The sequence below is a fragment of the Prunus dulcis genome, chromosome 6, assembly GCF_902201215.1.
Source record: "Prunus dulcis chromosome 6, ALMONDv2, whole genome shotgun sequence".
In the NCBI taxonomy this organism is placed as follows: Eukaryota; Viridiplantae; Streptophyta; class Magnoliopsida; order Rosales; family Rosaceae; genus Prunus; species Prunus dulcis.
In genome coordinates this window covers 21,496,421-21,508,791 of record NC_047655.1, presented here as the reverse complement: position 1 = coordinate 21,508,791, position 12,371 = coordinate 21,496,421, and the positions used below count along the sequence as shown (strand labels likewise).

General features: G+C 38.2%; 3 protein-coding genes across 4 annotated transcripts; 1 reads left to right on the top strand and 2 right to left on the bottom strand.

Moving 5' to 3' along the window:
* The first annotated feature begins 56 nt into the window (after positions 1-56).
* LOC117633009 (uncharacterized protein At2g23090) lies at positions 57-1,635 on the top strand. Its single transcript, XM_034366666.1, has 3 exons — positions 57-272; positions 578-618; positions 1,223-1,635. Exons 1-3 carry the CDS (start codon positions 197-199, stop codon positions 1,340-1,342), a joined length of 237 nt encoding a protein of 78 aa, XP_034222557.1. The 5' UTR covers positions 57-196; the 3' UTR covers positions 1,343-1,635.
* Positions 1,636-2,085: 450 nt separating this feature from the next.
* Positions 2,086-7,119, bottom strand: LOC117633008 (casein kinase II subunit alpha-2). The gene is made up of 10 exons (XM_034366665.1): positions 6,723-7,119; positions 6,279-6,408; positions 5,864-6,058; positions 4,373-4,530; positions 3,907-3,997; positions 3,706-3,771; positions 3,238-3,320; positions 2,900-2,963; positions 2,556-2,624; positions 2,086-2,341 (listed from the first exon to the last, which is right to left on the bottom strand). Exons 1-10 carry the CDS (start codon positions 7,013-7,015, stop codon positions 2,285-2,287), a joined length of 1,206 nt encoding a protein of 401 aa, XP_034222556.1. The 5' UTR covers positions 7,016-7,119; the 3' UTR covers positions 2,086-2,284.
* Positions 7,120-7,956: 837 nt separating this feature from the next.
* On the bottom strand, positions 7,957-11,758 carry LOC117632758 (ribonuclease III domain-containing protein RNC1, chloroplastic). 2 transcript variants are annotated; one of them, XM_034366322.1, is made up of 5 exons: positions 10,734-11,758; positions 9,678-9,882; positions 9,029-9,229; positions 8,601-8,687; positions 7,957-8,479 (listed from the first exon to the last, which is right to left on the bottom strand). In XM_034366322.1, exons 1-5 carry the CDS (start codon positions 11,531-11,533, stop codon positions 8,156-8,158), a joined length of 1,617 nt encoding a protein of 538 aa, XP_034222213.1. In that variant the 5' UTR covers positions 11,534-11,758; the 3' UTR covers positions 7,957-8,155. The 2 variants fall into 2 exon arrangements, with proteins under 2 accessions (XP_034222213.1, XP_034222214.1); XM_034366323.1 differs by lacking the exon at positions 9,029-9,229.
* Between the last annotated feature and the right edge of the window lie 613 nt (positions 11,759-12,371).

Below are 12,371 nucleotides of genomic sequence, written 5' to 3'. Positions count from 1 at the left end.
TGGAAAAAAAAGAGAGTCACCTGCCGTCACAGAAGTCATCTCGAACTTTCTGAAGCTATGGACTTCAATAAATTTCTCCCCACCTATAAATTGACTTATTCGCACCGAATTTTTGCTCCCCTTTTTGCCTAACAGGCACAGAGCGCAATTGCGAAATTAGGGTTTTCAGGTCTTCATCCTTCTTCGATTACCGGACATGGGAGGAGGCAACGGTCAAAAGGCCAAGATGGCACGTGAGAAGAACTTGGAGAAGCAGAAAGCCGCCGGCAAGGGTAAAATTTCGTCTTTGTTGTTGTCACAGACATTATTCTCCAGTTGCATAAAATAAAGAATTATTTTTGAACTTTTGTATTTAAAATTGGATTTTAATTGATTGGAAGCTTCTTTCGAGGATTGTAGTGTGTAAAATTTCGTCTTTTATATATTGGCAGACAAATATCCATTGTGAGAAAATAAAGAAAAACTTTTATGTTTAAAAGCTAGAAATTTTTAATTTTCTTGGCAACTCCTTTTGGGGATTATGGTTAGATCTAGCTGTTGGTCTTATACAATTTGGTTAATTTTTTGATTTACACAGGAAGCCAGCTTAAAACAAACGAGAAAGCCATGTCCATCCAGGTAATTCTTTGGGGTGTTTCTAACTCCTTTTTAGTTTCTGAGGAAAATTACTTAACTAGTTGTTGATTACTATGTTTCCTAGTCAATTCAAAAACTATTTGTTTAAGTCTGTCTCGATTTTAGTCTTGATGGGTTTGTAATAAATACTTTTCTGCTTATTAGTATAAATGGAATTTGATTGAGGGTGGGTTATCAAGGAATGTTCAATTTGTGCCTGCCAATGCTGCTTGTTCGTTTTTTATTCTTCTTTTTGTGGGACTTTTTGATAAATTCAGCTCCTTTGTTGCAAACTTGAGGTGATAGTGATTATAATTTATAATTCATTGGTTAAGATGACTGCATAATTCAAGAGCATCTTGTTGTATATATCGATAATTTGTAGCTGGTGATGAAGCCTCTTTGTTTTCGCCTATCATTCTTTATTTTGTGCTAAGTGAGTGATTTGTATGAGTTTGGGGGCTAGGATAGTTAAAGTACAGTACAATTAGTTTTGGGCTGATCAATATAGTCAATTCTAATTGTTTCCCAGGGAGCTAATGTGTTCTCTTTCATCTGCATACTATGACCGATTATTGAGTAATGGTATTGCAAATGTTGACTGCAGTGCAAGGTGTGTATGCAAGCATTTATGTGCACCACATCAGAGGTGAAGTGCAGGGAACATGCTGAAGCAAAGCATCCCAAGTCTGATGTGTACGCTTGTTTCCCTCATCTCAAGAAATGAATGAAATGCGAGAAGGAGTTGTAGGGACAGACTGTGAACGTTATGGCCCTCTATATTAAGCTTTCTGGAATGAATTTACCAACAGTTCTTCCGGATTGATAGCTATTTAATACTGGTTGTGAAGTGTTTGTGTGTGTTAATGTGAGTGAGGGAGAGAGCGAGAGAAAGACGTGTATCTCCTTGTTGAACTAAATCTTGATCTTAAATGATCATGAATGTTGGTGATATTGCTCTTTGTAAGACTTTACATCAATTCTTGTTAGCATGTGCTTTATGCTTGTTGGCATACCCAACTGCCTACTCTGGTCAATTGCCACACTTCAAAATGCGGGATTGATGCTTACTTTTGTGGCTCCAAGCTTGTGCCAAGCCTTCAAAATAGGCACGTTAAATGTGTAATAATTCCTCATTCTTCAGTATTATAAATCTTTTTCGTCCGAGTAAGGATATTGGAGGATGAACGTAACTCCGTTCGGTTGGTAGGGGCTGTCATCTTTGCTGAGACTTGTTTTGCCAAAGTCTACAGAGAGTAAGGAGTAAATAAAAAGCGACAACACACCAGAAAATAAAGAAGCCCCCTGCTGTCCAGGATCTAAATATTGTTGAAAATAGTTGAACGATGTGTGTCAATGTCATAGCCAAAAACCATTAGCTCAGCAGATGAGGCTATCATTGATCGGATTTACAGCATTAAGCAAAAATATAAAAACAATCTTGCCAGAGGGAGGTGGCAATAAAGAATATATTCACGGAAATCATGCTTTAGATAATTAATCTTCTATCCAACAAAGTCATTAACTTGACAACCATACTATAAAATCCCATTCAACAATATTAAACTTACAACAATTGCCAAAGGCAGCCAGAGTTTCCAAGAAAATAACACACTCCCAAATAACACAAATTCTAGTCTACATATGGGGCATTATATTATCAAAGCTCTTACGTCCGCATCCTGCTGCTTTCTGCTGCCCTCACTTGGGAGAAATATGGATGGCCCTGCGGAAGTGCCAGCATGGCAGTAAGGTTTTTGCATCCCCAAAATATAATGGTAGAAGTTATCAACAGCAAACATGTATATGCATAGAACAGTGCTCACATAAAATGAAACTTAGCGACTAAATTAATGTCGGTAAAAGGAAAAGAAAACGAGGAAAGAATTAGGTGTCACAAGAACCCTTGTTCAGTTTGACTGTAACTAATGGAGAATTACCATTGCCTCTTTTGCAGTTAGCCTGTCTTGATGATCATACCGAAGAAGTTTATCCAGAAAATCGATGGCCTGCATGTCAAATACCTTAAAAATTAATGGCAAGTTGGCAATTGTAGGAGTTTTAATTTGTACAATACATAAAGGAAGTTTTGATGAAACATAATGTGAATAAACTAAAGAACTTTTTATGTACACATTTCCATGATGGGAGATCTTATTGGCACTCCAAAAAAGTGATCATGCATTCCTCCCTCATAAAAATATAAGGAGGAAATTGCACTTTCAGAAGGATGAATTTTTTGGAGGGCCAATAACAGTTCTCTTCCAAGAAATGTAGAATTTACCTCTGGAGAAACTAGATGCTGATTATCTGCATTAATAAACTTCGACCAGGGCTTCCTGCTGTGCCTGCAGTACAGTGTAACAGCACATCAATACACGTACACAGATACTAATTCCACATTATTTATTACTTTCAAGATTTCATTCACATTTATAAACTGCAGCACCTTTTTACTTTGTTTGATAAGTTAAACTGCAGCAGTTCCTAGCGGAAGATGGAACCTTTGCATTCGCATGCTAAGATATTTCCACAAAGAATTCATATTATAACAAAATTGACCTTTTACTAGATTACAGAGAATTGGCATCACTTAGAAGAAGAGATTTATGCTGAAAATACCTCCCCACAAGTGCATCAAGTTGAGGATCAAGCTCTAAATGGTACTTGTTCAGATATGCATTCAACTCATCAGTCCCAAGTACCTGGAAATGAATATAAATTACTACAACTCATTAAAAATATATACATATTACATCAAACGATATTGGTTAGACCATACATTATGTATATAAGGATTCATTAGTCCATATTTATAGGTGTGTGTGTGCATGGGTTCATGTGGATGGGAGTTGATGTGAAACTGCCCTAGATGATACAACACTATCACCTAAGTGAGGGATAGTAGTACAAACAGACATCCTTGAGTTTCTCTCCAGAGATATATAGAATCTAAACATTCATATAGAAGTAGTTGTAATATAAACAGTAACCCACTAATTTGTTGTTTTGCTCCTGCAGGAATTTCTACCAGTGGCTATAATATACATACTGATTACGTCATGTCAACCAAAAAAGGACTAGGATTACCTTGGCAATTTTGACCAGCTGGTCATGGTTGTCATGGCCATAAAAGAAAGGTTCCTTGCGAAATATCTACACAAAACAAGTATAATGAGAAAAAAACACCTGATTATATGCTTTTCTAAACAGAAACACATTAAAATTGGGAATTTAAGTAACTAACACCAGAAACCATTTAAACCAAAATCCAGTAACTGTAATTCTCACCATTCCAGCAAACATACAACCCAGGCTCCACATGTCCAGAGAATAGTCGTAATCTTGCAAATCGACTAGAAGTTCAGGACCTTTAAAGTATCTAGAAAAGAAGGAAAGAAATTTCAATCATTCCACAAAGATGAATTACAGTCTAACGATGCAAGAAAACTCAAAGTAACCATCACAATGCTAAAATCATTAAAGAGACTCTCTACTCTAGCCTTCCAAATACAGGTACCTATTTTAGCAATTGATTATGCTTTGATTTGCAGATGAAAATAGCGTTAAATATGTAGTGCCAATACAGTATATGCAAGAAAAGAACCAAATTAAAATATTTATTCCTAGCCACCTAAAAATACCTGATCAATACTAACATCAACTAAAGGCCCAAGCAAATCACATTTCAATGTACATGCATGGTCTATATAGGACCCAGAATAGGTAATGATTCTATATTGTTGTAAAATATTACCTTGAAGCTACCCGGACATTATATTCCTTTCCAGGGTGGTAAAATTCAGCAAGTCCCCAGTCTATCAAGCGAAGTTTTCGCAATTCATGGTCTATCATAACATTGTGAGGCTTGACATCTCTATGCATTATTCCTTGTGAATGGCAGTAATCTAATGCCTGCAATGCAAAGATAATTAACATATGAAAAGGTGCTTACACATTACTAAGATGGTTAGTTTGGAGCTTAAATTCCACAAGTACTTATCAAGCAAACTAGATCCAGACAAGGATGTTGATCCAACATTCCTATCATACACAACACATTGAAAAGTTGATAGCAGTGCTTTTTCCCAAATAATTAAGGTTGGTTACACATTGAACTCCATATTATTGAAGCGGGGGTGTGAACCCCTTCCCATGAGGAAATATACCACCATTACAAGAAATGCATGCAGCACAATGGACCAAAAGCATATCAAAGTAGTTGGCGAAAGTTTTTAGCTTCTGATAACACAAGATCTCAGCTGATATTTGCTATTTCCAAACGAGTCTAATGCAAACCTTCATTTGGACTGAAATTTCAAAATCCCCAGTACCTTGGAACAGTGCAACTAGAGAGCACTCTAAGGCCCTTTTTTTTTTTTTGGAATAGAAACATTTTTATTCAAATTTGTAAGGATCAAAACAAGGGCATTTAGAACACAGATAAAAAGAAATAACACTAGCCAGTGAAACAGACACAAGGCCACTCAACACAGAAACAACCAAACCTAAAAAAACCCCTTAAGATACTACAGCCAGCAGATTGCGCATAATTGTAGGATAGGGTATATCCTTAAAAGCATGCCCAAAGGGCAGCCCAAAACTTCACTCTATCCCATAACTCTACCACTCCCACTCCCTTATAATCCTCGAAGATTCTCCTGTTACGTTCCAGCCATAGGTTCCAAACCACTGCCTGCATCAGACTACCCCAGAGAATTTTATTTGAATTAGATGATTTCAAAGAAAAAAACATGTGGATTTGAAAATAAGGTTAGATTATATTTTTTAAATATTAAAAAGACAACAGAAAAACTAGGAAAGTATTCTTGTGCACCTACGTCACTTGGCTCGTGCACGGAATGTATTTGAGATAACTACATACAATGAGTCATTTGAAATCCATATGTTCCTTTTATGAACTAAATTGCTAAATTTGAAACCAGTCCTCCCAAATGGCCACTAAATCAAATCCCTCCTTCCTTAGAGAAAGCAATGGCAATTCATGAAGGTACGCAAGAAAATAACATACTTGAAACAATTTCTAGTACAGTTAGAACAATCTCTCTCTGCAAACCATGTGCTCTCTCATTTCTGAATTCAAGTCTCCTCTCATTTAACAAACTGTAGCATTGCAGTATCACCAGAAAACAAATTTTTTTAACCAGAAATGATTCATAACTATTCATGGTTCCACAAGTTGAACAGGGGAAGAAGGAAATAAGCAGAAACAAGTTACGATAGTTACCTTGAGAAGCTCATATATGTAGTAGCGTATGTCATAATCAGTCAGTGTGGGGTACAAAACTTTGAAATCAGTACTGTTCACAAACTCAAATATCAAGCTTGGAGTTTTTGAGTGCTGATCTCGGACAATGTCAAGAAGCTTGACGACATTCGGTCCCCCACAAAGGTTCTGGAGAATTTTAATCTCTCTCTTAATCTGCACAAAGACCACTAGAAAGATCAACTTCTGTTCTAAATGTTACAACAAATGATCCACACACATGACATAGTAAACAATGACGTCATTATAATACCGTGTCGCTAATGCAGTTATGACAGAACACATGCTAAAAAGTGCAGAATGGGATCATTGGCAACTAAATCAAACAAAACACCAGAACCCAAAACCCTAATTTCCAAAAAAGCAAATACTTTACCTTCTTCTTCTTAACAGGCTTGAGGATCTTGATTATGCAGCGCTCATTCGTATTGACATTTATGCCTTCGAAGACCTCGCTGTATTTTCCCCTTCCTACTTTCCGTACAACTTCATAATCATCTTGATCACTGAAGAAAAGAAAACCCATAATAAAAGTTGTAATCTTTTTAAATAAAAACTACAAAAAGAGGGTCACAGGGTACCCATCATTACCACAGAGAGCACAGTAGATATACCAAAAAGCCCTAATTTACAAAATCAACAGCTTACTCTACTGCAAGCTTAAACTCAAAATCAAAATCAACAGCTTTGGAATGAAAGGTCCCAAATTGGATTAAAATTTTGAGAAAATCAACAAATTGAATTGAGAGAGAGAGAGAGAGAGAGAGAGAGAGAGAGAGAGAGAGAAGAAGAAGAAGAAGAAGAAGGTAAAAATGGTTACCCCCATTGAACGGTGAGGGACTCGTAGTCCCAGTACTCTTTAGGGCGGATGACATTGACGTCAGCGTAGACACGAGCTTTGGACATGGCTGCTCCTCCGAGATTATCAGAAGCCGAGATCTGATGAGTGGCTTTGGCGGTAGGGGGAGACTCTGTCTCGTGAGGAGGGCAGGGGGAGGGGGTGCGCACGATAGGAGGGTGCGCGACAGGCGCACGCAAGGCAACAAGGGTGCACACTAGCAGGAAGCGAAGAGGTATTGCTGGATTGTGCGCATATATCATGTGCTGTAGCATGTATTATGTAGTTACCGCGACGACGACACCATTAACGTCAAACGACGCCCAACAAAAAACCTGCGTTTTGTGTTCGTTGGTACTTTGCCCTTTCCCGATTAAATATCGCTGGCGGGGAGTTTTGCTTGCCTGTAGTTGTTACAACATAATATTTTGGGTCTGAGCTGAGAATATGATTACATGGCGACCAGTGAGTGGCCATTCTTAATGATTTTTCCTGAATTTATTATGTTGAAAGAAATCTAATGGTTCATCTATCATAATTCCAACTCATTACCCTACCGGCTCATCTCATTACTATATCTTAATTCCGACCCATTACCCTATCGGCATACTGTCATTGCACTACTGTATTATAATTCCAACTTATTACCCTATCAGCTACCGCCATGACAGAAAATGCCTTCAATTCTTATGTAATTTTTTGTTCTCCACAATTTTTGTACCTAAAAACTAGTACTTGCAAAGGACCCACTAGTGTAGTGGTTTGAAGTATTTACTCTCTCAGACAAGATTCTGGGTTCGAGTCCTAACATCTGTGTAGTGTGTGTGAGTTTAATGTGCTATTGCCCATTTCAATAGGAAATGTCATTAAAAAAAAAAAAAAAAACACTAGTACTTTCTCTTTTCTTTTCTTTTTTCTTTTCAGACCAAAAAAAAAAAAAAACTTTTTTTATGTAGAAATTTTCACCGCATCCCTCGGTTTTTCAATTATCTCACATATGATAAGACTTCTAAAAAAAAGTTCGGAATAAAAATTTATAGCATTTTTGGAGTAGGAAACGGAAACAAAAAAGTATTCCAAAACATTTTCCGTCTTGTATTTTATTGTTTTCCATGCAGGATCAACACTTGGTGGGTTGGAAAAGAACAAAAAACACAGGTTGGAAGTACACATCGTGCTCCAGTTGCAATAATGTGCTCTAATCACATACTCAAAGTGAACATAATTAAAAAATACTTTAATTTAAACTATTACATATTTATATTACATTAGTGTTGTCAGATAGCACAATCACATACTGTTCCATGCAAGTATTTCCACTTAAGAACTGAGAAACTAAGGGAAAAAAAGGTCGAGGAAACTAAAAAGAATGCTTTGTGGCTTGTGTAGGGATTGGAATATTGAATAGTTCATCTTCACACAGTGACAGCTTTAGGTTGGGTTTGCTCAAAATCGAAAACTTCAAACATGAGGCGCCTTACATCTGGTTTCCCATATATGGTGTATGAGAGGCCATGAATGGCTTGTTGAACAGCAGTTGTGGCTGGATTCCTTAATCTTCGGTTGTGCTCATAAGCATCCTGAACCTGGTCAGAATAGATGATAAACTGATGGAGACGCTTCTCCCTCAAATACCTCCCACAGAATTTGTTCATAAGAACACGGCGATGTCTCTCCGCTAACCACTTTCCAGGAGCATCTAAATGTTTCATCAGCAACCTTTCAGCCATCACAAGGTCCTAAACAAGATATAAACACAAAACCACAGAACTGTCAACTAATATACGTGGGGAAAGAGAAATATCGGGTCTCCTACACAATTGACAAATGAAATTGCATTGATGCACTGTAAATTGTTACCTGGATCTTTTGGCCAACATATTCTAACCGCTCGTAACAAAATCGAGGATGCTCAAATTTATGCTTCGATGGATGCAAGAAAGAAAGCTGTATGTAAATAAGAAATCAAACAATACATCAAGATGCAGGGCCTGAACAGATTGTAATCATTAACAAACATAATTTATCCACAAACTTTTTCTTTTGGCGGTTCTAAACATTTGGGAACAGGCTGATCCGCACTGTTGTAACCTAGTGAACTTTGAGTGCAAACAAAAGCAAATGCTAGCTAGATATCAGGCGACACATAGCAGAACATGTTGCCCAGTGAAGAACAAATGCTTCAAGGTCCATGCTCGACCACACAATATGATATAAAGGTTAAAGAGATAAGATTACACTCTACTGGAAAATGCACATTTAGAGATGAAGGGCAGCAAATGAAACACCTGTAGCCCAAGTCCAAGTTCAATGTTCCTTGCTGCAGTAATGTCTGGAATTCTATCAGTCATTGCTAAGGGATATCCCAATGCCCGCATGACTTGAGGTCTGCTCTCATAATCCCATATATTTCCTCTGAACCGATGCATACCTGGTGGAACACAAGCCCTGAAGAGCCTTGGATGTGCAAAAAGAGCATCTTCTGGGGGCTGTTGAGGGGAAAACATATTATTTGCAGGAACCTTCCAGCATTGAAAAGACAAATAAACATAACTATTTACTTAACACTTGGGAACCAAATTGAGGAACAGGCAACTTAAATAGTCACTCTAATACACATGACATGAATAATTTATCTGAAAAGTCACTGCACTTCAATTAATCTAAAATTGCTGCAACGCATGTCCACGACTAGAAGATCAACAATGACTTTAACATATGATCATAAACAAACCTCAACAGTCAGGTTAAAACAAGTGCCTTGTGATAAGCCTTTAATCATCTAGTCTTATATTAAGTACCCTCATGGTTTTACAAAGTGCACGCAAAATATCTGACCACCTGAAAATCCCAGATGGTTTGGAGTGTTTATCTGTTTTGTTTTTATGGATAAAGAACAATAAAATTGAACAGAAAAGAAAACATTATAGAGCTTGCCTTGTATCCTGCAACATCTTGCCAGCTGAGTTTTTTGCCTTCAAATTCAACGGAAACATAATCAACATCTTCAAGTTGTCTCCGTAATTTTGGCTGGCAATCCTCAGCTTCTGGGTCCATTCCAAATACTTCAAAAAGAACACGATATACTTCGGGCATCCCAAAACACAAATATATAGCTCCAAACAACGCCCAGAATACAGACCTGCCCAAAAGACACAAAAATTTTGAAGCCCAAATGATTAGCAACTCTGAAATTTCAAGCTGCAAAAGAACCCCATTCAATTGCATGAATTTAAAAAATATATATATATATATATATATATCTGTTATGTATTGCCAAAGAAACTTTGATCTTTTTATGGAAGGTGACATCCAAAAGTTAATTGAGCAGCAAGAGATAATTTATGCTAGTAAATTATGATATAAATTATTTATAAGAACTTACAGCTTTATTTGTTATGAAAAATCAGCTAGTATGTTGGAATTAGGTAACAAGGATTTAGAATACACCCTAAATTGAGGATAGGAAAGGGCTAAACAGTTATCATGTCTTCAAGTTCCATTCTTAACCCAAATAATGATTTTTTTCTGTATTAGCTTTATAACTTTGATAATAGAGCAAAGAGAACTTTGTAACCGAATAAGCTAGCCCCAAACCCTACATCTCCATTCTATTCCTTTGGCAAGAATTTTCAAGATATAAGATTATAAATGCTATATGATCAATCACCAACATAGATGGTGATCAGTAAAACCTAATCCCCACATATGCATCAGACATCAAGACAAGAAGAATTCTTATCATATGCATGCACTCCAAGTCACAAGAAACAGATGAATAGTCCTGATGGCAATATCTAGTGATATAAACTCCCATTTCCATGGTAAGATTGCAATTATCTCCTTTACATTGTTTTGATATCTAACTAAAGTTCTGCACTTCAATACAAGTTATATTCTCAAGGATCCAAGGCAATGCAATAAAACATTTTTTGGATAGGAACTAAGGAAAGATAATTGAAATAAGAAAAGAAAAAAGACCATTGAACTTACTTCACAGGCGGCTCTCGGTCCTTCCTCTGCAACTTATCCATATCATCAAAAGGAAATACCAGGTTCTGCAAGCTAGCTGCTTTAATCCACCTGGGCAAGTTCCTCTTCCCAATCAACCCAAACACTCTCTCTCTCATTGGACCAGGAGCCTCCCTCGGATACCTCTGCAGAAAAAACTCAGCCAAACCCAATTCAAGCACATATTGCCCCAAAAACCACAGCCTCGAATGCGCAGACCGCACATGCCGCGCATTGGTCCTCTCACACGAGGGATGCTGAAAAGCCATGTACAACAAAGTATCAAATTGCTTTGCTGGGTTATCGTCCCCGAACCTATCAGAAGGCTCAAGTGGGTACCCAAGGGCTTGCTTGGCCTCAAGCATGTACTCTTCTATCCAAGCCTTATCGGCATTGTTAAGCCGCGAAGAGGGCAAGCAAGAACTGAGTAAAGGAAAGGACTTTAGCGATAATTGTGGGCTATTGAGAAACCTCTGTGCTAGTCTCTTGTCATCCAACGGTGGCCTGAGTATGAACCTCTTCGGAGGTACCTTCTTCTTCGGAGAAGTGGCTCGTTTGCGCTCTGAGAGCTCTTTGAGGAGCCTTTGGGGGCTGTTTTTGGGAAGCTCTTGTTGTGGGTCTACGGCAACAGCAAGAACATGGAAATTTCGCGAGTTTGGGAATGAGAATTTGGGGGTTTTAAGTCGAATTTGAGTTGGGAATTGTGAAAATGAGGATGAGAAAGAGTAGTTGTTGTAAGTGGAGGGGTTTGAGACTTGTATGAAGGAAGAAGAATGGTCCATGAGTGATGTGGGTTTTTTTGTATGAAAGCTAAGGAGGTGATGTGCATTAACAGGTTGGGTTATTAGAAGAAATGGGGTGTGTGGGTTTGATAATGAATTTGGTCCGCCATTGATGGAGGGTTTCTGTGCGATTTTTACAGGGTTTTGGGAAATTGGATGTTGGATAAGGTGGAGACGGCGTGGCGCGAGTGTGAACTTCTGTTTGCTACTGCTCGTCGTTAGATATTTTTGTTGATGGTGAAGACATTTTGGTGGCTAGTGAAAAAGTGTCGTATAGCTGTTTTTAGTGTCGTCTGTACCAAGGGCAGCAGTGCTTCATTATGACTTGGAAAGGTCCGTTTTGATTTGGTTTAGAGCAACTCCACCGAGGAGCCCAAGGCCGGGGTTGGAGGGAGTCTAAACCAAAAAGCCAGTTCCAATGGGTCACTTTTGCCTGAGCTGGAGGCGGGACCCACGAAAACGGGTTGGCACGAAGACAACTCTTGCCCGAGTTTGAGCCCGAGGGAGGGATGATGTCAGCGCACATGTCAGCGTGCGCTGACGTCAGCCCTGCGCTCCACCAACAGCTAGAAGATATGTGTCGTCGTCTGGGCTCTCCGATGACCTGCTCTCCTCCAATCCAACGACAGGGCTTTTTTTTTTGCTATAAAATTATGAAAAAAATTTGAAATTTAAAAAAAAAAACACATATATATCTGTCCCGATCTCTTGGACCACAGGAGTCCAAGAGATTGTGGTCACCCACCGTTGGATATTAATCCAATGGTTGAAAAAAGTTTTTAAAAAGGAGTGCAAGAGTGAGTGAACCGTAGAATTTACATCCAACGGTGAGTGACTA